The sequence below is a fragment of the Xenopus tropicalis genome, chromosome 9 (assembly GCF_000004195.4).
Source record: "Xenopus tropicalis strain Nigerian chromosome 9, UCB_Xtro_10.0, whole genome shotgun sequence".
NCBI classification, from domain to species: Eukaryota; Metazoa; Chordata; class Amphibia; order Anura; family Pipidae; genus Xenopus; species Xenopus tropicalis.
Window position 1 is genome coordinate 31,994,317 of NC_030685.2, and position 23,063 is coordinate 32,017,379.

The 23,063-nt window shown below is 40.0% G+C and overlaps 1 protein-coding gene across 3 annotated transcripts in view; it reads right to left on the reverse strand.

Annotated features, from left to right (window-relative positions):
- The window catches only part of gprc5b (G protein-coupled receptor, class C, group 5, member B), a 54,934-nt gene extending 32,548 nt beyond the window's left edge, over positions 1-22,386 (reverse strand). Inside the window, exons 1-2 of one of the 3 annotated variants that reach the window (XM_004917963.3) lie at positions 22,117-22,386; positions 5,710-6,719 (exon numbers count right to left, since the gene is read on the reverse strand). In XM_004917963.3, the coding sequence (XP_004918020.1) occupies positions 5,710-6,715 (1,006 nt within the window). In that variant the 5' untranslated portion in view covers positions 6,716-6,719; positions 22,117-22,386. Of the gene's footprint in view, positions 1-5,709; positions 6,720-14,496; positions 14,562-22,116 lie in introns of those variants that run through there. The other 2 variants (XM_031893709.1, XM_002932212.5) reach the window with 2 other exon arrangements.
- Positions 22,387-23,063: the final 677 nt, after the last annotated feature.

A 23,063-nucleotide genomic window follows, 5' to 3' on the forward strand; every position in this document is an offset into this window, starting at 1 on the left:
AAAAACGCAGACTGAGAATCAGCCCATCCGCTTGCATCAACCTCCTACCTTGCCTGTACCCGGTAGCATTGTGTCTGCAGGGCAACAAAAGTGCGAGAGTTCACATTTTAAGCTGATATCTGCCAGGCATGCCTGTACCTGGGTGGTGACAATGCTTCTGGGTGCAGCAAGGTAGGAGGCTGCAAAGGGGCTGATTCTCAGAGAGGATTTTTTCGCAGACTGAGAACCAACCCCTTTGTGGCATCAGCCTAATATACTGTGCAGAGTTTATATAGTGAAATCTTAATTCTACATGCCCTGTCAGTTTTCCTGCATTTTACATCATTTTTTTTGTGGTCCCACCAACATATAATGCATAATACATTTTCCTCATTTAAAAAAATTCTGAAAAACATAAAACATGTATTTTTTCATTTATATAAATTTAGTAATGTACAAATGCTCTGCAGAGCAAATTTAATCTTCTGTAAAATTAGATTTATATTAGTGCCCTCTAATACTAGTAAATGCTATTGCTATTGCCATGTTGTCCATGGAGAATTTCTGATGTACCTCAAACAAAGCAAGCAATGGGAAACTAGCCATTTCCTGTCAGACTACAGTCACCAGTAAGAACTCTAAACGTGGAAGATTTGTCTGTTTGGTGAAGTTGCCAAGCAAGCAGATCTTCTCCCTATATGCCTGCCTAACGGTGGGTAATATCGGGCTAATTCAATCATTTGGCCAAACAAAAGACGCATATGCCTTCCCACCAGTGATTCACTTTATTGTTGGGGGGAAGGCATTTTAGGAAGATAAGTCGTCCGCAGTAGCTGAGATTAACCGTGGCCGTGGCTGGGCCATGCATGTGAGCCTCTCTTTTCCCTAGCTCCCATTGGACTCAATAGCTGAAGCACAGCACTTTGGCCTCTCACATTAAACAAAATTATGAACTATAGGTTTAATGACTGGCGTCATGTGTAGCCATGTGTACTCATTTCCTGCTGCCGCCTTGCAGGGTTGGATCACTTCAGCAATGTGCCAAGAGGATTATGGCTTACACTGATATTTGCAAATGAGTCTAAATGAGTATGGATATTATAACTAGATAAAAAAGAATTTGGATTTCCTGTTTAATTTAAAGTAATTCTTATTATACATCTTGCTATTAAAGGGTAATATCTTAATTCAATCCAAATTGCACTTACAAATTGAAACTAATCAAGTCGCTCATCAAACAACAATGCAAGGATGCCCAACGCATTTCATCAATAATGACTTCCTCAGGGGATAATTCTCAAGTTTGCATCTGCCTTAACAGCTTTTCTATTTGTCTGCACCCTGAGCCACTGGGTTGGGCCGGCTGTAGGCATATGGAGCAGATTTCAATGCTGAAATTCACACTCACACCAAGATACACTCCATTTGCCTGCACCCTAGCCAATGCAGTGTCTCTGGGTGCAGGGAAATCACAAAGCTGATTTCTGATTGGAGCATAGGGGCTTATCCTTGGCATGGTTCTGCAGGCTGACAATCAGCCACATGTGGCTTAAAGCTGGCCATACATGCACCGTTATAATAGTACAAAACTACATTTTGTGCAATTTCCGTACCATTTGTGTGGTGTGGTTTTATTGTCAATTTTCAATTACTGATCATTTTTGGCCACCTTTATACCTATCACCAATTAAGAACTAAAACCATTGAACTTCAGATAGCTTGCTCAGAGGTCAAATGACATTCACGGCTTCTCCACACCTATGGCATCAAAACCTTTTATTAATACAAAATAATCTTGCTAAACCCAGGAAATATTGTATTTGCTGTTGCTAGACAAATAGATATAATCTATACATTTACATAAAGTACTATTTTTTTTATTATCTGCCCTTTAAAACCTGCATGTTTTTCATACAGCCACTTCCAATCAATAACACTGTGCCAGAACATGTTATAGCCCTATCAATCCATTGTCCCAATCAAAGCTCTGTTCCATTGCATGCAGTCAAGTCAGATATAAAGCCTTGCAGCAACAGCAGGGAGGCTCTCTATACCTACATCAATAAAGGGGTGTCACAATACAACATTCACTTAATATGTTACACCATTTAAGTAAAGTGGTGGAATAGGAACACTACATTGCAATCACCCATTCTACATCTTTATATGCATAAAAGGAACTTGCCTTTTGTATTAGAACCCTTTAATACAACAAGCTTGTTAAAATACGGTGGCCTTGTTTACTTTTATTTGCCTCTTTTGTTTTTCGCACTGTCCCAAGTGAAAATCCGTACAGGTATAGGATCTCTTATCTATTAGTGCTGTGTATTCTATAACAACCTACTAGCTGTATACAGATATTCTCTGAATATGTTTCATTGCCAAAAAAATGGTTTGTGCCCTTACGGGTGCTTATATTTGTGTTCCTGTGCTTGTTGGCATTCTGTCACATGGGATACACATAGAACCCCACCGACAATTAATGCTGAGTCTCATGCATTTACTGCTTCATCACGGTTTAATTATTTACAGGCCACCATAAAAAATATGGACTGTGCTAACTAATATATTTTCATGTAATGAACATATAGAAAAATCACTGCGCAGGAAAGCAACCATAAGCGCTCATATGTAAGGGACCTCACTGAAAGCAGGTATGACCTACCAAACTTAAATGTGTGCATTGTTGGGGTTCCACAAAGCAGTTCTGCTCCTATGTGTGTGGCAAGATGCATGACAGGAATAGTTTTGCACAGCGCATTTGGCATCCACATTGGTGTAGTACCATTCTACAAAGGGACAGATAAAAGCACAAGGACTCTAGTGGGGCAAGTATAGTGCGCAGGATTAATACACACTATGCACAGAGCTGAGAACACTTGCTTTTCAATATTATTAAAAGGAATGCCTTAAACCAATTTATTATCCCCTCTTCAGATAACTACAACTGCAACTTTTTTCACCTACCAGTATACCTCTTCTTTAAAAGAGCTTGCCTTTTGCAATACTAAGTACAGTATGTTACTCTAAAAATGAGATAATTTGCACTAAAGGCTACAGAGTATAGGCTCATGTATGATTATTAGGTGCAGCACTGGGTGCAAAGTGGGTGCAAAGTTGTGCATAAGAGTTTTTATCATTCGTTGAGATCACTGGCCCAGGCGGCACTTAAAAGGAAAACTATACCCCCAAACAATGTAATTTTCAATAAAAATACATTGCATAAACCAGCTCATATGTAAAACTCTGCTTCATATATTTCATAAAAATATACTTTTTTAGGAGTATGTGCTAGTGAGTAATCCTAAATAGAAAATTGCCATTTTAAGAATTAAGGGCCGCCTCCTGGGATCATAGGATTCACAGTGCACACAAACAAGACATACATGCTAGGCCCCATCAGCCAATCAATGGACAGAGTTCTGCGTTTTGCTCCCACGGTACTTCCTGTTACAGTTACAGCTGTATTATTTCTGGTAGTGCTGGGCGGTATACCGTAAAATACCGAATACCGTTTTTTTTAAAAAAAACGATATTCATTTTTGAAATACCCCCTTACCGGTGATGATCGGGTTGCGCCCCGTGCGTACATGACGTCAGTACGCACGGGCGCCCCGTGCGTACGTGACGTCACGTACGCACGGGGCGCAACCCAAAGCGGCAACAGAAGCGGCACGGGATGCATCGCTGGCCGCAGCGCTGGCCAACTTGCTGTATGGGGGGCTGTATGGGGGGGGTGCTTATAAATAATAATCGTAATTATAAGGGGAAAGTGGGGGGAAAGCTTCCTGCTTAGCTGGTCACATGCTCCCTCTACTCGCGCCTCACTGGTACAAACCTCCCAAAATTGCACATTCCAAGAACAGAACTGCATGAAGCAGTGCTTCATATACCGATTTAGAACCTCTGAGGAATTGTACCAACACGAGCCTTTCCATATATTTTCAACTTTGTTCTCTGTGGATTAAATACTAATTGTCTCAATAGCAAAATTTAGGGGCCCTGGCCACCAATGTTAATTGGAAAAAAAAATACTGTCAAATACCGTGATACCGATATAATTTTGAAAAATACCGTGATATAAATTTTTGGTCATACCGCCCAGCTCTAATTTCTGGTTATGTGATCACTGAGGGAGTGGAGCACACAGCCCATCACTAAATGGCGGCTCAAAGGAAAGGATGTAAAAGGGCAATATTTACTGATATAAATATTCCAGTTTGGCGAGATTCTTTAATAGGCCACTTAATAATAATAATAATAATATAAACTATCTGTTGGTTAAGTATTCATTCTGGGGGTATAGTTTTCCATTAACAGTGCAGGCAAGTAGCCGACCCTCATAGGTTTAAGTCCAGAATTTGCATTTCTATTTGACTTGAAACTTGTCTCTTTTACTGTAGATAAGAAAATTGCAAATATTTCACCCCACCTGACCCGTGCCAATGGCAGGAAGGACAGAAGCCCCTCTGTGCTAATTAGAAGCCATATATGTGACATGCATGTAGAGGGCTCATCTCTACCACTGCTGTGCTGCAGTTTGATGAAGAAGGCGTGGGTACAGTGTCCGCTGGTGCAAGGGAGTCCTGCACCTTAGACCCCAGACACAAATACACAACATTATTTGCATGCTGCACCTATAGGCTCTTGCTGTTGCACCAGTTTACACACAAAATACTACTTGTATTTATTAAATGGGATTCTACTCAATTAATGTGATATTCACTGCTTAATACATTGAAAAATATACCAATCATATCACTTTTTAGTATGTTGTAGAATGGACTATTCTTATTAACTTTTCAATTGGTCTTCATTGTTTATTTATTATAGTTTTTAAATTATTTACCTTCCACTTCAGACTCCTTGCAGCTTTCAAATGGGGGTCACTGACCCCAGCAGCCAAAAAACTACTTCTCTGCGAGGCTACAATGTTATTGTTGTTGTTACTTTGTATTACATATTTTTTCATTTAGGCCCTCCTCTATTTATATTCCTGTCTCTCTTTTAATGTACTGCCTGGTTGCTAGGTTAAATTGGACCCTAGCAACCTAATAGCTGAGATTTCAAACTGGAGAGCTGCTGAACAAAAACCTACATAATTCAAAAACCACAAATAAGAACAAATAAAGACCAACTGCAAATTGTTTCAGAACAGCACTCTCTACATCAGTGATCACCAACCCACTTATTGTACAGCGCTGTGGAATATGTTGGCGCTTTATATATAAATGTTACTAATAAAAATAATAATAATGTTGCTCCCAATTCCTGGATTGGAGGCAAGTGTTGGTTGCATAAAAACCAGTTGTAATTCCAAATAGTGCCTCATTTAGGCTGCCAGTCCACATAGGAGCTACCAAATAGCCAATCACAGTCCTCATTTGGCATCCTCATGAACATTTATCATGCTTGTGTTGCTCCCCAACTCTTTTTACATTTGAGTGTGGCTCATGGGTAAAAAAGGTTGAAGATCCCTGCTCTACATTATACTAAAAGTGAATTTAATACATGAACAAGGCTGTTGTCGTTAAGCAAGGAAATCATGACATGTATGCACATTCCTTGGCTCTACAGTGGGCAGGCTTACTCTGGTAAATTATGGAACCTGATTGCACAGCTCTGACACTATATATAAATCATTCATGCAAATACTGGATAGAAACAGACACCTCATTTGGCATTAATTAACTTCTTGCAATAAGTGAGGAAGAGAACTGCTTGTCTTACCTGCATTATGTTCATCCATAGAGAAAGCTTTATTCTCCATATAGCTCCGGGGGAGCTGAATATCTTCCTCGAAAGGAGTTTCCCGCATACGAGGTTGAGATGTATCAAAATAATTAGTTGTATTTTCTTGTGGGGCTGGGAGAATGGTGCAGTGGACCTCAATGATAGCATGAAAAATGAGAAACACCCAACCACTAGATATCAGTGCAATGGCCAACGTGGGATCATTCCACTTATCGCTTCTCTTGAGTTCGTTGTTACCGTACAAGTACATGGTCATCCAAGCTACCCAGATTAAAACAGAAAAAAGTGTTGTAATAATAAGGCATATTCCATTTTTTTTCCATTTCTGAAACTTCCCGCAGAGAGTAAAAAATGAAAGACCCAACGTTGCCACCATCAGAACCATGACATAAATCAAAACCATTACAAAATCCATTGGCTCATAACTGCAAGCCAGCTTCCTGTCTCGGACAACTGTAAGGATAATCCACTCGACTGCGATGATGACCTGTACCAGCATTAGACATATAACCATCCCAACCATATGCCATCCAGATGGACTTTTCCCGTGGCGAACAAGCCTGCGGATCCTCCAACCTTGCGCAAGTAAGCAAGAGAAACACAGAGCGAAAAGAACGCCCCATAGGAACCTCCTGGTGCAGCAGATAGCTTCATCCTCCTGTATAATAAAGGCAAAAGCTAAGCCGAAGAGTCCAAGAGTTCCAAGCAGAAAAAGGAAATGTATTCCAAGTGGACTTTTCTTCTCCTTTTCAGTAATGAAGGGGAGTCTCACTAGTAAAATCAGCATCAGCAACAAGGTTGTCAGCACGCCTGCTCCAGCCACAGCTTCAACTACAATCCCCCAAATGGCATCCAGGTCGCAAAGGTACACGTAGCGGGGGAAGATATCCAGCCCGCAACCTCTGGAAGTGGTAGAGTTTTCTGAAGAGCCATAGCCAATCACAAAGAAGAGAAGTAGGATGACAGCTGGATGAGTTTTCATTTTGCTATATAGAATAAAAAGTGGGGAAAAAATTAGCTGCATTATCAGCACCATATAATCCTGTCATTCTGAAAGGTAAGGCAGCAAGGAAATAGATACATTGCTTAGAAGTTTATTGCCTTTGCTGAGCACTAAATATAAAAGATAAACTATCCCTATCTCAGACACACTGTATAGTACCTGAGCTGAGCGTATTGCTACACAAAATATCCCCCCAATGAATAATTGCATATATGAGTCAATGCCAATGTGCATGCCTCTACTGCTGTACAGTCCACAGACTTAGAGAATAACGCACACTTCAAATGCTGTTCAGCTGGAAACTACCATGAATGCCTTGGCCAATACACATAATATGGCTGTCACTCATATGAAGAAATGGAAATATACAGAGAGGGAATGTTCTGTGCTCACAGCAAGATCAACTTTAATAATCTTTAAATGTAAAAATAAACATTATATACCTTTAAATACATTTAACTAAGCTTGAATATTAACACCAACTTTAACATTTGCTTAGGCAGATAAAACTCAACACTTTATAGCACTTTACTTCAAGGGCACTCTACTTTAAACACAGGACGGTAAATAGCCTGAGGATTGTTTGCTGGACATGCATATTTTAAATGCCAATTAGGTCACTGCAACCTTACAAAATGGCAACTCAAGTAATACTGTACTTCACATAATTACCAATACAAAGGTGAACCACTTAAGCCATTGATACAGACTTACCTCACCTTTTATTTCTACCAGTGGGGCAAAGAAAAAATGATTATGCACTTAATTGTCTCAGAGACTGATCTAAGAGTGTCCAACACCTTGGCCTTTGCTTATTCTGTGGACTTCTTTCCCCATAGGGTCTCTGTTAGCAACCCACAATATTTTGGATTTTTCCATTTACTCAGTTTTGGATTTTTCCATTAACTCAGTTTCATTTGTGCTTCCCTAGCACCTATTCTGCCACTGTTTTCTAAAGTACAGGTTCCTTTATTTGGAAACCCATTTTCCAGAAAATTCAAATTACAAGAAGGCCAACTCCCACAGATTCCATTTTAAGTAACTCTATTTTTTATTTTCTTTTTTCCCCTATAATAATAGATTGGTAGCAAAACAATCCTATTGGGTTTTATTTTTTTTAGCATAATTAAGGCATGAAGATCCAAATAAAGGAAATATCCCTTATGTGAAGAACCCCAGGTGCCAAACATTCTGAATAATAGATCCCATTTCTGTACTCCATTTTAATCAAATAATTTTTTAAAAATGGTTTCCTTTTTCTCTGTAATAATAAAACAGTACTTTGTACTTGATCCCAACTAAGATAGAAGTAATCCTTATTGTAGCCAAAACAATCCTATTGGGTTTATACTGTTTAAATATTTTTTTAATAGACATAAGGTAGGAGATCCAAATTTCAGAAAGACCCCTTATCCAGAAAACCCCAGGTCCCAAGCATTCTGGATAATGAGTCACATACCTGTACAATACAGTACTGCCTCCCCTTTTTTAATCTCCCTTTGGTTTTAATAACCTATACTCGAGTTTTTCTTGCACCTGTAACCACCCTGTTTGTATGCAAACATATCACTTATTCTCATTTTACTTTCTGATTGCAGCACCAGCCCCATATCCCTTCCCTTACAGCTGTCCTAACTGCCAACTCTACTGCTCTCCTTGAGTGTTCCTAACCTTGCACTAACCTTCTAACTTCACAAGTGACTTGCCCTTCCCTGTCCCCTATGCAGCTGCACGTCCCCAGGCATGCCCTTCTCTAGTTTTCTTTCTGGCTTCTTCACAATGGGCCTCACAAATCAATTCTATGGCCTGCTCTATAGAGACATTTCACTCAGTGGAACCTTCTACCTGAATTCTAGGCTTCAACCACTTTTGAGCAGAAGCCTCTATCTCAGTGACGAGCTGTTGTTGGGATGCTGGGAGCGCTATAGCGCCAATTCCTGCTCCATCTTCTAGCGTTATTTGTTTCACATGCCCCCAGTCTTCATTACAGAGTGTCAGGCCTAAGTATAAATTTCACACTAATCACCATCAATCCTGCTCACTGAATCTGTTGTATTTAACAATAAAATGCCTGTTTAGCAACAGATCATAAGAAATAATACTAACAGCAGAATTATTATTATTATTAGTAAGATTTTTTTTTTTTTTAAACAAGGGATAAAGTAATAGAACTGCACAACACGAATGAGTTATTACAGGCTATTTAGTCAGAAGAGATTGCCTTAATAGTTTTCCTAATGAATAATACATATTTCAGTGAGTCGTTATCATATTATAGGCTGCGTGTTGTTTTTATTATCAATACGGCAGACAATAACCACTAAAAGGATTGCATTGCAGTCCACAGCCAACAATTTACTAAATGTATATATACATATTTAACTCTTGGCTAAGTTAACATTCTGGTATTTGTAAGAGAGGGCAAACTCGCTGGCTTTGCTGGTAAAGCACTCAAACTTAGTATCCCAATTGGCCCAATCTAAAAAGCTCTTGCAACTGTTCCCAAAAGACTACAAAAGCGAACCCTCATGTTTCTATATCTTTATTCAACTACATGTAATAGAGGGCAATTACAAAAAGCAGCCCTCTGCAACATTTACTAATCCCTCAAATGCAAGAGCACTGGGACTAATCCATTGAATATTTGCACCCATAGAATTTGCTGTGCAGAGAGGCTCCAGAGGACCTTGTGCCCACTGGCACTCCCTATCTAAATAATGCTATAAATAATGCTAGTTGAGCACAAAACAGCAGTTTGGGGGCAGGGAGAATAATTTGTTGTGACCCCTTGACACAGGGATCCTCAAACTACAGCATGTGGGGAACAGTACAGCTGCCCCTGTTTCTCTCTAAGTAAAAGAAGCCCTTCTCAATATTTTTTTTTCATATAACAAAGTGCTCAGACAGGTTTAATATATATCTCTCTTGCTTTTGTTGCAAGTGCCTGGGAAGCTTTAAAAATCCCTCTCTGAAAAGAACAAATTACTGGCATAAATCAACACCGGCATGTGTCATTGTAGCGGAATATACACAATGATTTAAGTGTAAATGTTTGTGAACTTTTGCCAGTGTAATAACTACTTTATTCAAAACACGGAACCCTCTTGTGACCAAACTATTTCAGGATTCCGTTTCCATGGCTAAAAGCAAAATAAAAACTGTAACAGACTGACGCATTGCTCATCTGACAAACTCCTTCCATTTTGCTGTATGAAATCTGTTACAGAACTATACATGTGCTATAATAAAAAGTGGTATTCTGGGCACTTCTGTAATGTAGATGAATTATTTTTATGACATTAGCGGTTTTAAACTGTAATGAGAGCGCCAGAAACTAAAGCTACTGATGCAGGAGGCATCTCCTCATGCGTCTCTGCTCGGTTCTATTGCTCCTGCCACACTGGGCAACAGAACCAAATCAAGGAGTGCCTGCCTCTTAGTAATCTCTGGGGTTCTGTCCAGCTGGCTGGATCCATCAGCAGGAAGCTTTCCATTACAAATTCATAATATCGGCAAACTCTAACAAAACTCTTTTATATGCTCTGTTGAGAAGTTTGCTCTGTTTTACTTATACAGGTATGGGATCCCTTATCCAGAAATCCGTTATCTGGAAAGTTCTGAATTACCGAAAGACCCCATAGACTCCATTATAAGCAAATAATTCTAATTTTAACCAGTACCTTGTACTTGATCCCTACTAAGATATAATGAGTCCTTATTGCAGGCAAAACAATCTTATTGGGTTTATTCAATATTTGAATTATTTTTAGCAGACTTAAGTTATGGAGATCCAAATTATGGAGAGATCCCTTAGCTGGAAAACCTCAGGTCCCGAGCATTTTGGATAACAGGTCCCATACCTGCACTATAAAGTCCAGAAACCCAAATAAAGCAAAACAGAAAAATAAGCCTATGTATTGTATATAACGTATTCCTGCATGCCCTTGTTTAAACCAGACTGTCTAGCTGGAGGCCTGTAGGCAAGACGTGGCCCTCTAAGACGCATGTGTGCCCCCCCCCCCCAAGAGCCTCACTGACCTTTTTGGGTGAAATAATTTTCTTGCCCCATACTTAAGTATAGTAAATACTTGAATCACTAAATAAAAACAAATGGAAAGTACTGGTTAAGACTAAAAAAACTGCGGTATACCATATCTACGTTCACTGCCTATTCTGTTCGGGGAGATTTTTGCTTTCGATCTTTACAAGTGACCAACTGTACAGAAGCAATATGAACATTCTTATGACCTTAAAGCAATCCTCAATGTATTCTCATTTCATAAGCTATATGATGCAGAATTTGTCCATTTCTCATTACACTGCTAGGTGGCAAAGAAGCATTGTACAGAGAACAGCCTTGTGCATCTGACATGCACTGCCATCTCCACATCACCTAAGGAACACAGGCAGAGCCCTGCTAACCCCAGGCCTATGGCAGATGCCAGTTAGAGGACACTGTATTTGGGGGTGATTTGTGGCAGTAAGTGCCCTGCAGAGGTTACAAAAGTGTTTATGTTAAATGTTTTACCTTCCAAATTCAGGTAAATGCTAATAAATGCTGATAGTTTGGTTACCTGGTATTACAGCCTCGTATTTTGTAAACCTGCAGTCCGCAGTGCGCTGTTTAACAATTTATGCCCAAGGATGGGGTATGGGAGGGTCAAAAAGAGGGTCACCTTTTCAATTTTTCCCCCCTCCTATAGAGAACCCCTATGTTTAGGTGGCATGTGCAGCTGCCAAGGTTGGCTGTAGTTTGTGTTATTGAGTATACTGAATAACCACTTGCCTATTGTACTGCCATGTAATCCGGTATCACTTTCATATGAAACAGCCATCATGCATTGCTATAAATAACCTATATAAATGACAAGTGGGGTGTGTATTACATATTTGTTCTGTATTATATTTATAGCTGATGCTTAATAAGCCAATATGTCTTTATGAATTAGACAAACTTGGCACACAGGTATTACCTCTGTTGGATATTGTTTGCACATCAATAAGACATGTAATGGAAAACACTAATAATATTCATGGGTCATAATTAAACAGTGGGGCAGTTTGGTCAAATTTGCCCCAGCTGTAACTTTCTCTTGTGTCCTAAGTTAATGAACTACCAGGCTAACCTTAAATTGCTCTAGGACATCAAAGAGATTTATAATGCCTATAAATCTACAACTAACCTATGGTGGAAATTCCAGGAAGCCATTAATGTGCCCATACATGGCCCAACCATACCGTATGTGACCGAATGGAGGGTTTCTGGGTGTCACGGAGATGGTATGCCCACCATTTCCCAGTATTCGTTTGCAAACGTCTTGGCTTTTTTGTGCATACGCACCTTAGTCCATGTTAGTGTTTGTAAGGACGGTCAGACGCACAATCTGTGCTTTGTATGGGTTATTTTGGCAAAATAAGGTTAACCATTTCAAGTAAAAATAAAAATCAACCTGGGCTCTTGCACAATACAGAAATCTCTAGAAAAAAGTTATGCACAAACAGCATGAATAGCACAATGGTGGCAGGGGCTATTAAGCCAAAACCAAATGTTTTAGGCAAACTTTACTCCGATATCTGTTATTCTCCATTGCTACTTTTTTCCCCCTAATTTACTTGCTAGGCTGTGTTTTTGCATAGAAGGCTGCTTGATTAATGATTACTTTTTCTTAGTAAAACTTTAGGCAAATGAAAGAAAATAATAAAGCCGTGGAGAGGAAGATAAATACAATGAGAGTTTCTTTCCACACTCTCACGTTCCACACAAATGCAGAGGTCGCACAGAGAACTAAGGATGTAGTAATAAAAAGCAGTGTTTCTAGAGGTCTCCCCACATGCCATAACTGGTTAACCATTGTTTACAGAGATATAAAAGCATTAACACTCTGCCTATCAAGCTTGTTTTCCCCTCTGTTTGTATTTCAATGGGACATTGTCTTCCCTTCTATCAGCAGGACAAAAAGTCACAATCCAATAACAAAAGCTCAGCAGTTTCACTGCATCACTGCTTAACCTACTGGGTGCCGGTAGAGCTGTCTCTATGGGGGATGCAAGCAGATACAATAGGCCTGGGGACCATACTTTCGAGAGCCACACGGGACAGCTGCCATTTGCTGGGGGAAGTAAAGAATCTCCATTGCATCCCTATAGAATTATATCTGGCTTGTTTAATGCAGCTGAATAGAATACTTTCTTTATTGCAGGAGACTGTGCAACTCAGTAAATGCTCTCTCTCTCTCTCTCTCTCTATCTCTCTCTCTCTCTCTCTCTATATATATATATATATATATACCAACACTGGTCTGCTTTCACAGGAATCCTTTTGGTGGCTCAAGAAAATCATAAAGTGATTTCTACGGGTATCATATTATGAATGGAGAATGAAACTGATTCTTAAGTTGACAGTAAAGTGCGGGAGAAAGGCTTCATACTAGTATTTCCCATGCAGGCCTGGACTGACAATTTGTGGATTCTGGCAATTGCCAGAGGGGCTGCTGTAAGATGCCATAGACAGTCACTATTTGTTGGGCTGATGTTTGGACCTCTACTTAAAATGCCAGGGCCTATCTTAAATCCCCTATTTTTCCTCCTATGTTGATGCTAAATATACTGAATGATGTGAGTGACAAAGAAGTTCATTGCGTCTCCCTAAGGTTCTGTGTTAGTCATTCTTGTCTTTAGAAAAAATCCTCTCTCTCTTTAACAGATAACAAGATGCGGAGACGTGAATATCAACCATGTCCCCGCCAGGGGATAAATTAGCAGTGCCTGCCAAACCTATTACCAGTGTTATTGCAGTTAATATGCTGTCCCCTGTCAGTAAGGTGGGCTCTTTTCAATGACTTTCCATCTCAGACGTACAGAAGACATCTGCTTCCTCAAGGCTGAGAAACAAAGACTATCTGCTTAGTATGCAGGAGATGGAATGGTTATTTTTCCATCTCCCCGCCCTGCATAATAACACTTGACTCTTTTCTGGCTCAGGATCCGAGATTCTATAGAAATTCTGACCCCCTTCACAGCGGGGTTTGGTTTAGCCGACTAATCAGACTTGAATTAATAATGCGCTGATTTGATGCAGATACACACACTCCTGATGAGATGCAGAGATCTGCAGTCGCTTTACATCAGTACCTTGTGGGGCGCTCTTACTTGTTGTTTATTCCTGTGTTACATAACTAAACAACAGCAGCATCAAAAGATAAGAGTCCTAATTTGTGGCTTAGTTATTTAGTTATATTAGTTTGTTGTTATACAATTAAGCAGAAGGGAAGCAACAACCATCCATAAGTGCCAGTGATGGAATTCATATTTCACTTACTACTTTCACTTACTTAGCAGTTCTGAATAAAACCAAGTAGAGTATATTGTCCTTAAGGGCAGTGGCACACAGGGAGATTAGTCGCCCCGCGACAAATCTTTGTCACCTCGGGCAACTATTCTCCCTGCAATGCCGTCTCACCAGCAAGAATGTAAATTGTCAGTGGGATGGGATTCGCATCACTTAGTTTTCCCGAAGTCGCCAAAAGTTTCCTTGAGAGCCCACAGTAACAAAGATTTGTCATGGGGCGACTTCCCCATGTGCCACTGCCCTAAGCAGTACATTTGGTTTCTTATCCATTCATCATTCTCCATATGTGTCTACTGCTCTGTAGCACAGAGTCAAATAGCATTTAATGGCACAGTGACCTCAACATAACCCCCCCACCAGCATAAAATGGTACGGTCAACTTTAAATAAACTTTTAGTATCTGATTAATTACCTGTTTTAAGTCCCTTTTTCCAGGTTACTATTATATTTTCTTGCTTCTTGAAGTAAAAGACTTCCTTTTCTGCTTCTTTCTGAGCTGTAATTGATAATGCTGGGGTCACTGAACCCAACAAAAATCTGTTTGTTGGGTTCAGTGACCGCAGCAACAAAAAGTAAAGTTGCCAAACATGGTCAGATTTGTTTGTTTGCTGAGGTCACCTTGGGTGGGCATCCTACAATGAAGGGAATACAAATAGCTGGAGCAAGGGCTGCATCACTGAGCCGCCGTGGTTGTCAGGGGTGCTCTGCTCTCTAAAGATGGTAGCATCCATAGCTGCAGTGTGGTGCTGTTTTGCTGAAGAGCCACCAAGTGACATAATTATGTGAAAATTCAAAATACAAAGATGCTGAAGACCAGAGTTTAATACCTAAATATAGGCCTTTCTTTGTGAAGTTCCAGGGTGCACCTAAATTGCTGATTTGACTTGATCTTCTTGTTACTGATTTTCTACTGTGTTTCTGACTACGCTGATTGCTGCCTGCCTTGACTTTTGCCTGATGTGTGACCTTGAGCATTCTTAACCCCTTGGATAAGATAAGATAAGAACCCAGCAGCTTAAATATGCCTGTGTATAGCCACCTTAAAGCTGGCCATACACGCACCGATAATATCGTACAAAACCTCGTTTTGTACGATATTCGGTGCGTGGATGGCAAGTCGGCGAGTCGACCGGTATCGCAGGAGGCTGCTGATATCGGCCAGGTTTAAAGATTTTGATCGGGCGCCATAGAAGGCGCCTGAGCAAAATCTGCCGTCAGGGCTGAATCGGCAGAAGGAGGTAGAAATCCTATTGTTTCTACCTCCTTATCTGCCATTTCAGCCCTGAAGGTTAGTGGCGGGTCTGACGATCTTGTGTGCGACCGATGGTCGCATGAAAGATCGCAGATCACCACATGTGTGGCCACCTTAAATCTATGGCAAGGCCAATGGCATTGGGGTTGTTCCACTGCGCACTGAAAAGCACAGGGTGGAATTCAGCGCAGAAACACTAAAGGATGTATTTTTTGTACCAAAATCTACTACGTGTGTGCTAACATACTGATCCCGTGTCTATCACAATACACACTCATACAAGAGACGGAGGACTGAAATCGATGTGCCATTAATCCAAGGCGTTTTGTTTATTTTTACTTTTGGTTGCTGATATTTAAATAAACTGTGTGGTTGCTTGGGTAGGTATGCCCTAGCAGCCAGATAACAGTTAGAAATTCAAGCCTGAGAGCTGCAGAACAACAACAGCAAAAAAAGTAATCCACAAATTTCACAATCCACATCATGCTAAAAGTGAACAACCCTTTCAAATGGCACAGTGACCTCAACATTAAATGTTAAATAAGGACCCAAGCAGCATAAATATAACACATCATTCTGAACTGATGAATTAATGTTGCATCCCTGTATGCTATGGAGAATTACATCATAATTCTGATCAATATCACATGTCATTTGATAATGTTATAATAATTGGTAAGGTCCCTTTATCTCCAGGTCTATCAGGCTCTAAACAGCAAGAATACAATGTGTTCACTAAACACATAAACATCTGGAAGATAGAGAAATAAAATATGGCTATGGCTCTCTGCAATAAACCCTAGTCCTGGTTCTCCAGTTACCGGCAGCAATTATTCCAAGGAGAACTGAAGCCTTCACACCGGAGTCTTCACACATAACAAGCTACAAGATAAGAGAGCATTCTCTCTAGTAAGATGCTGTCATACTCATTAAAGGGGACCTGTCACCGCACATAAAAAGCTGTATAACAAAAGTCCATGCAAACATGAAATTCATTTTTTATTAAATCATCCTTACCTGTTATAAAGGTTTTTTAAAATCTGAGCTGTTAATCATATATTGCCTGCCCCTCCTCTATGCCTGGGGCATAGAGGTGGGCAGGCAATATATGATTGACAGCTCAGGCTTTTAATTACAATTACTTTCACTTTCCATTCAGCACTTCCTAGATGTCACTTAGATGGTGCAGTCACAAGATATTGGTGTTATACAAAGCTTGCCTCAATAACAGCATCCCCAAAATGGCACCTGGCTGCTTGCTGTGATTGTGTATTCCAAGACTGAAGGAAACACAATTTAAATTATTTGTATAGCTTAAGTAAAATTTATTTTGCTTAACTAACATGATAGAAAAGGATTTGGAATTATTTCTTAGGGTGATAGGTCCCCTTTTACAAGAAAGAGCAACAAATCTCCTGTATGATAGTATCCTGAAGAAGGGGAAGGAGTGCTGCTGGATTTATCAAGAAAAAAAACACATACTCACAGATTATACTGCAAAACTGTACTCACTATGGGACATTAACCAAGAAACCAAAATGGAGCACAAACGGGACTTTATAAATGGTGAAATGGTAAATGGTCTATGTATCAGTCCCTCAAGGAAGCGCCAGTGCTGGAGCCATAATGTATGAATGACATGTGACTGTAAAGCGTATATATTATCTTAGTTTTAAGATGTTGTACTGTGTTAGCCATTGAAAAAATGGAGAAAATGTAAGGTTAGGTGATACCTTTTATTGGCTAACTGAGAAGGTAAAAATTGAGTTAGTCAATAAATGGTATCACCTAACCTTATATTTTCTGTATATTATAGATGTGTGCCATTTGTCTGTACAGGCTAAACCTAGGAAGCTTTTCATTCTATGGAAGGCTCCATTAGTGGCACAGCTTGGCTTACTGAGTCCCAGATAACATCATGTTATACATTGAAGGCTATAACCTTCTGGCTTCTTGTAATGGGATTAAAACACAATTAGAGGACAGCGGCAGGTGACAAGGAGCTTGCGGCCAGCCATCCAGAAAGACAATGGCTGCATACACAACATTATAACTGATACCTGAATTAGAGAAGCAAGGAAAACAAACACAAAAACAAAATAAATACACATTCAGCTCTTATTATTTTCATGAGACAATGTCTTAGGGAACATGAAAAATGATGTTACAGCGTCTCTTTAAGAAGCTTACCCTGTCTTTTTAATTGCAATGGACATAATGCATTTGTCTATGACTTAATCCTCATTAAGAATCCTTCTAGTTTTCTTGGCCAAGCTTCAACATATGCTCTCAAGGAAAACTGCTCAAATGGTACAGTCTCACTTACCAAATCCATACAGGCTAATGTCCTATGGAGAGATTAGTCGCTGCGATTTTTAAAAAGCAAGTTCCAGCGACGTTGTTCGTCTTTTCCTTTCAAGCGATTACTAGAGAGTCCAACTAGAAATTTCAACAAGGGAGCGATTCTATTCCCCTCAGGTCAGCACTTCATAATTCCCGGCATTTCCAACTGGGAAATTTGCAAATAATCGCAGCGACTTCCCGCCCAATGACTTTTCCTTTGAGTGATTTCAAAAGTTTTGAATGGCAATGCTTTCTTTGTAACAATATGCAATTCAAAGTAGTATCGTCGGTTTATGTACTGGAGATTCATATTGTTCTTTATTTAGAGACAAAGCGAGCGACTTGTTGCTGGAACTCGCTTTTTAAAAATCGCAGTGACTAAATCTCCCAGTGGGACATTCATGGACATTGCGGTTTCCAGGTGATTAGGATTTTTTTTTTATTTTAAATGCAGCCTAAATAAATGCAATCCCATATATTTGTGCTTCAGTTTATAAAGAAACCTGAAAAATACTGGAGGGATGTCCAACCTGTGGTCCTCCAGCTGTTTCAGAACAACTTACATAGAATGGTGTACATTCTAGTATCATAAGAGTTAGGATGCCCCAGAATTGACAACCTTATACATAGCCCACTGGGGCAGGGACATAAATGAACCATAAAAAGTTTTTGCAAAGGGCTCCATGAAAGTGTCCATGCTACATAAATAAAGGGTTAAAAAAAGTAACAGAGATTTGCTACATACAGAGTTGTTCCAGCGACAAGGGTTAAAACACAATGTGTTCCATATTGTGGATTGGATCTATAACTCCATCATTACTGAATGCAGACAGACATATAGCAAACTAATCACAATATGAAATCTTTCTGACATCAGGGAATTGCTTTTGTTGCACTCGTGGGTTCGGTTTTATTGCGAACGCCACGGAGACATCATGCATGCTTAGCTCATTAGGATTGTTTTTGGCTGTTAGAAGCCTCAGGGTAATTGCCTTTTGACCCCTCGCTGTTGCTGTGTTCTGGAACTATTTAACCTCTTCCACATGGGCCAGGAGTAGAAATCTGGGATAACGGCTCATTGTGAGACTGTTTAATCAGCGCTATCTTAATTTTGCCTAAAATGATCAGGGTGACTGCATTTGTAGAAGGATTTTGTTGGCAAAAATCATTCCCTGGACTTACAACCTAAGCTTTGGTTGCCTGATGCACAAGTACATTCAATGACTTGCCCAAGGAGTTAGTATTGAACCAATGTCCCCATGGATGACTGCCCATTCATTCACAGTTTACTATATATCTATACATCAGTCTTGTGATGACTGTTTAACAATGAAATCCAGATGATCAATGTGTTGCACTTCATCCCACTTTCAAACACAAACTAAAAGTACACAATGCTTTCAATGAATATGGAGGACAAGTAAACTGCTTAATCAAGGATTTCAAATAAAGGCCATTAAATCAGGTAAATGACTGTGAGTGTGAGCTGATGTACTGCTCGCCTCAGCAAAAGGAACAGAGAACTATATAATTCTGTTTCTCTCCTAATTCAATTCCAAATTTGACAAGATTTCTGAACTATGTCTGGCTGTGTGTATTGGTCAAAGCAATATGGATAAATGCAAACACAAATATAGAGAGGGATACTCTGTGCACAGAAACCTTATATTATAATATAATGAAATGTAAAATGATACAGCTGGATAAACCCTGTCTGTATATTAACCTTTTAATTTAATGCTATTACCTACATTTAATAAATGACTTGGTAGCTGGCATAATACTGGGCATGGAGTTTATTATATACCTGTATAATAGTTGCCTATTTCCCATAAAGAGGCAGTTTATGCAGTGGCATGGGTCAGTGACCAGACCTGTAGCTGTTTAGGGGACACAGTGTGGCTGCAAATGAAGCTTGCCGTGCTACATGCTTGGTCTGCTTATTTTTCAAATCTGTGTGGTAACATCCCTTTAAGAGTTGTGATGTTCCACGTAAAATTATCCTCAGTAAGTAAAAGCTTTATATTAGCTTGGTACTATTTATAAAATAGCAGCACATGTAAACACTTACAATAGTATCTCAGGTTACAAATAACAGTCTGTTCTGTGATGCAGCCGCTTGTAAAATTGGGACATGGGGGAGTCAAAGTCTCAATTGCTTCACCATTGCTGCAAAACCTTGCTGTTTGCAAACTTTAGCAAAGGGAAAACCATGCCTTTTGTTTGAATATGGAACTGCATTGGTGCAAGGAAGAAATCATATAATCAACTTGCCCGGTGCTTAAAAATCTTATACCCATTTATAAGGAGGTTTTCTCTTCTCTTCTTCCTTAAAGCATTAGTACTTGAAAATACTCTGATCTACTTCAAAGGTAACCCTGTTTGATGTCCTAGTAAAGTCACGTAGGAACAAAACCTGGAGCCTAGGTTGGCTCTAAGAACCTTCACAGGGGGAGAATTCAGATATACAGGAGAGTAATGAATAGTAGACTGCTACTAGTGCTTGTAAACCCAGGTCAATGTATTCCTTTATTAAGCATGTTTTAAGATAAATAATTAACAAATCTGTCTGCATCTAAAATAAAAACCATGCTGTCTATGAGGCAATGCACACTGGTGTACAATCTTGGTCATCTAGAAACATTTTTAGGGGAATTAAGAAAAATGTCTTGCATATCACTCATTTTTGCCTCTAGCTTTTATTCTGCTATACCTGTGTCTAGCCTGGCTGCATATTTGGTATGGCTAGTAAACACTACATTAAGCATGGTTAGTGTCCTACACAAAAATTTGTAACTAGCTTTCCATGGCAAATGGTAACTGCAGGGTCACACTCACAGCTCTGGCTTGTGTATTAAATATAAGGTACAATTCAGATTTGAAATGTGATAAATGTCAAGGGCCATGGTTTTTGAAGGATCCTGGAGTACCGAGGGCCCACTGTGATAACTTACACACAATGTCAACATATAATTAATACATATCTATTTATCTATCATCTATCTATCTATCTATCATCTATCTATCTATCTATCTATCTATCTATCTATCTATCTATCTATCTATCTATCTATCTATCTATATATATTACAGAGTCATGAACCCAAATAGTGCTTTACTCTACTCTTCCTCCCCTTCTGAGCTAACTTTGGATGTGCTGCCCTTTTTTATTACACCCCTGAGGGGCTTAAAATGTTGCAGTGGGGCTGTTGATGTGATAGTGTATTGGGACATGGGAAAGTGCCTGTGCAGTATCTCAGTAGGCTGAGGAAAGCAGTACCCTGCAGTCTTCTTACCCACTCAAACTTTGTTGTTCCTCCCTTCCCAATAACACGCAGAACTTACTATTACTGAAGGGGTAACATTACTAAGGTATGAAAACTAACATACAAGTCAAATCCTTATGATTCACCATAACCCCGCAGGGATTCCAGCCCACGACAGGAGAGTAGCTGACATGAGATTATGTACAAAGGACAAGGCTTATATAACTTTGCTAAGCTGGATGAACCTTTCTGTATATAACTGTATATGACAATATATATTGTTGTCATTAAAAAATTTTACAAACACAGCACTATGCACATTTACATGACGACAACAACAATAAAATGCCACTGTCCTTTTAAACCTCAGCTCTCACTGGGGTTGTTTGGTATCAGAAATGGCTGTGGCTATAGAAACGGTACATAGCAAGTCATCATATTACCCCCTGTCCTTTACTAACATACCATGTCCCCCTGAGCTTTCCATTCTTAGATAGAGCTATGCCGGATCACGCACTACATATTCTTGTTTTCTCCAAGGCAGCGACTCCACATTCTCAGGCTGTGCATACATACCCCAACAATAAATTCTTCCTGCGTTTAACCCACAAGCATTTTCCATTCAATTCACAGTCCCCATTCACAGATCGTCCCTTTCCATTCATCTCGAGGAAGCGGATACAACATTTTGGAGTCTTTTCCATGCCCAGTCTGACAATGTAAGGGTTAAACAGCCTCCAATAACAATTTTTGTGTGTCTGTGTATATTTTCCCTCCAATTCACATCAGGACTAAAGCCAGCAACCTTAATCATCACAGCATTTATAAACATTATACACATAATATTCATATAGATCAAATGTATCACTGACTTGGAAGCTCTTAATAAACAAATCAATTTTATTAGTATATTTCTTTGTATATTTCTCATACACAGGTATTAGAAGCAGTGCACTCCCAGATAGAAACAATATTACATTTATTAGGGGCAAGGCAAGGAAAAGAGAGAATTTAACCATAAGAAAATGTTGCATTAGTTTAGGGGTTAAAGTCATGCACAGAATATGGGGGGCACTGTGACTGTAATGGGGGGCAGTAGGGCAATGTGACTGATTAAAGGCAGAAGCCTATGCACTTTCTGATGGAATATATAGGAAAAGAAAGTACTTACAATGAGATGCAGATTGCAGGCTGCGAAGGGGGGTCTCGGTGTGTGGCTCAGTAAGTCACATATCTGCAGTAACTGGGACCCCAGTGCAGAGATCTCCCAGGGCTGCAGGGCTACACTCCCCTTTGGCTGCTGCTGCTGCAGATCTAATTCCCACTCTGCATGAATCCAATAGGGGGGCTGCTTGGGTTTCCGCGACCCTCTCCCTGGGAAAGCTCACAAGTCCCAATAAATGCTGACAACTAAACAGTTCACTGCAGTACCACGGCTGCCTCTAGCGCCGCCCACTAGCACCCAGGCCCCGCCCCTCCGTGACGCCAGAGCCTGTGGTTCTGTGGATGAGCCTGTGGTGCAAAGCATTGCCCTTTGTTTGGTACTGAAGGGGCATCAGACATGGCTCTGCCCTCACTCGGGGTTGGTTGTGTCACTTTCACTTTCCACTCTGCAAGCGAGAGCAATGTGTGAAAGATGAATTCTAGCTGGAACATGGGATAGTATAGCATTTTACTTTGACAGTATGGCAGCTCCCGTTCATATCAGTAACCAGCGCTGCGATGTCCCATGAGACTTTAGTACAGCAATTTGTGGCGTTGTGTTCAACTAGGCTCTGAGTAAAATTCTGTTTTATTTAACATATTACAGTGTGTGGGAAGGCTAGTATTGTGAAAGCGAGGGGGCTTTGCGCCTGACACAATTGCACTGATGTGTTAATATGAGCACAGTCCTGTTTCAATGATACGCAGCCACAAACTGTTAGATTAGAGCTCGCCAGAAGGAAATTCGCCCATGTTCTATTCATTCCTATGGGATTTTTAGTAGGGATGCACCGAATCCAGGATTTGGTTCAGTATTCGGCCAGGATTTGGATTCAGCCAAATTCACGGCCCTGGCCGAACCGAATCCGAGTCCTAAGAATCACATGACTTTTTTTCATGTTAACAAGGAAGTTG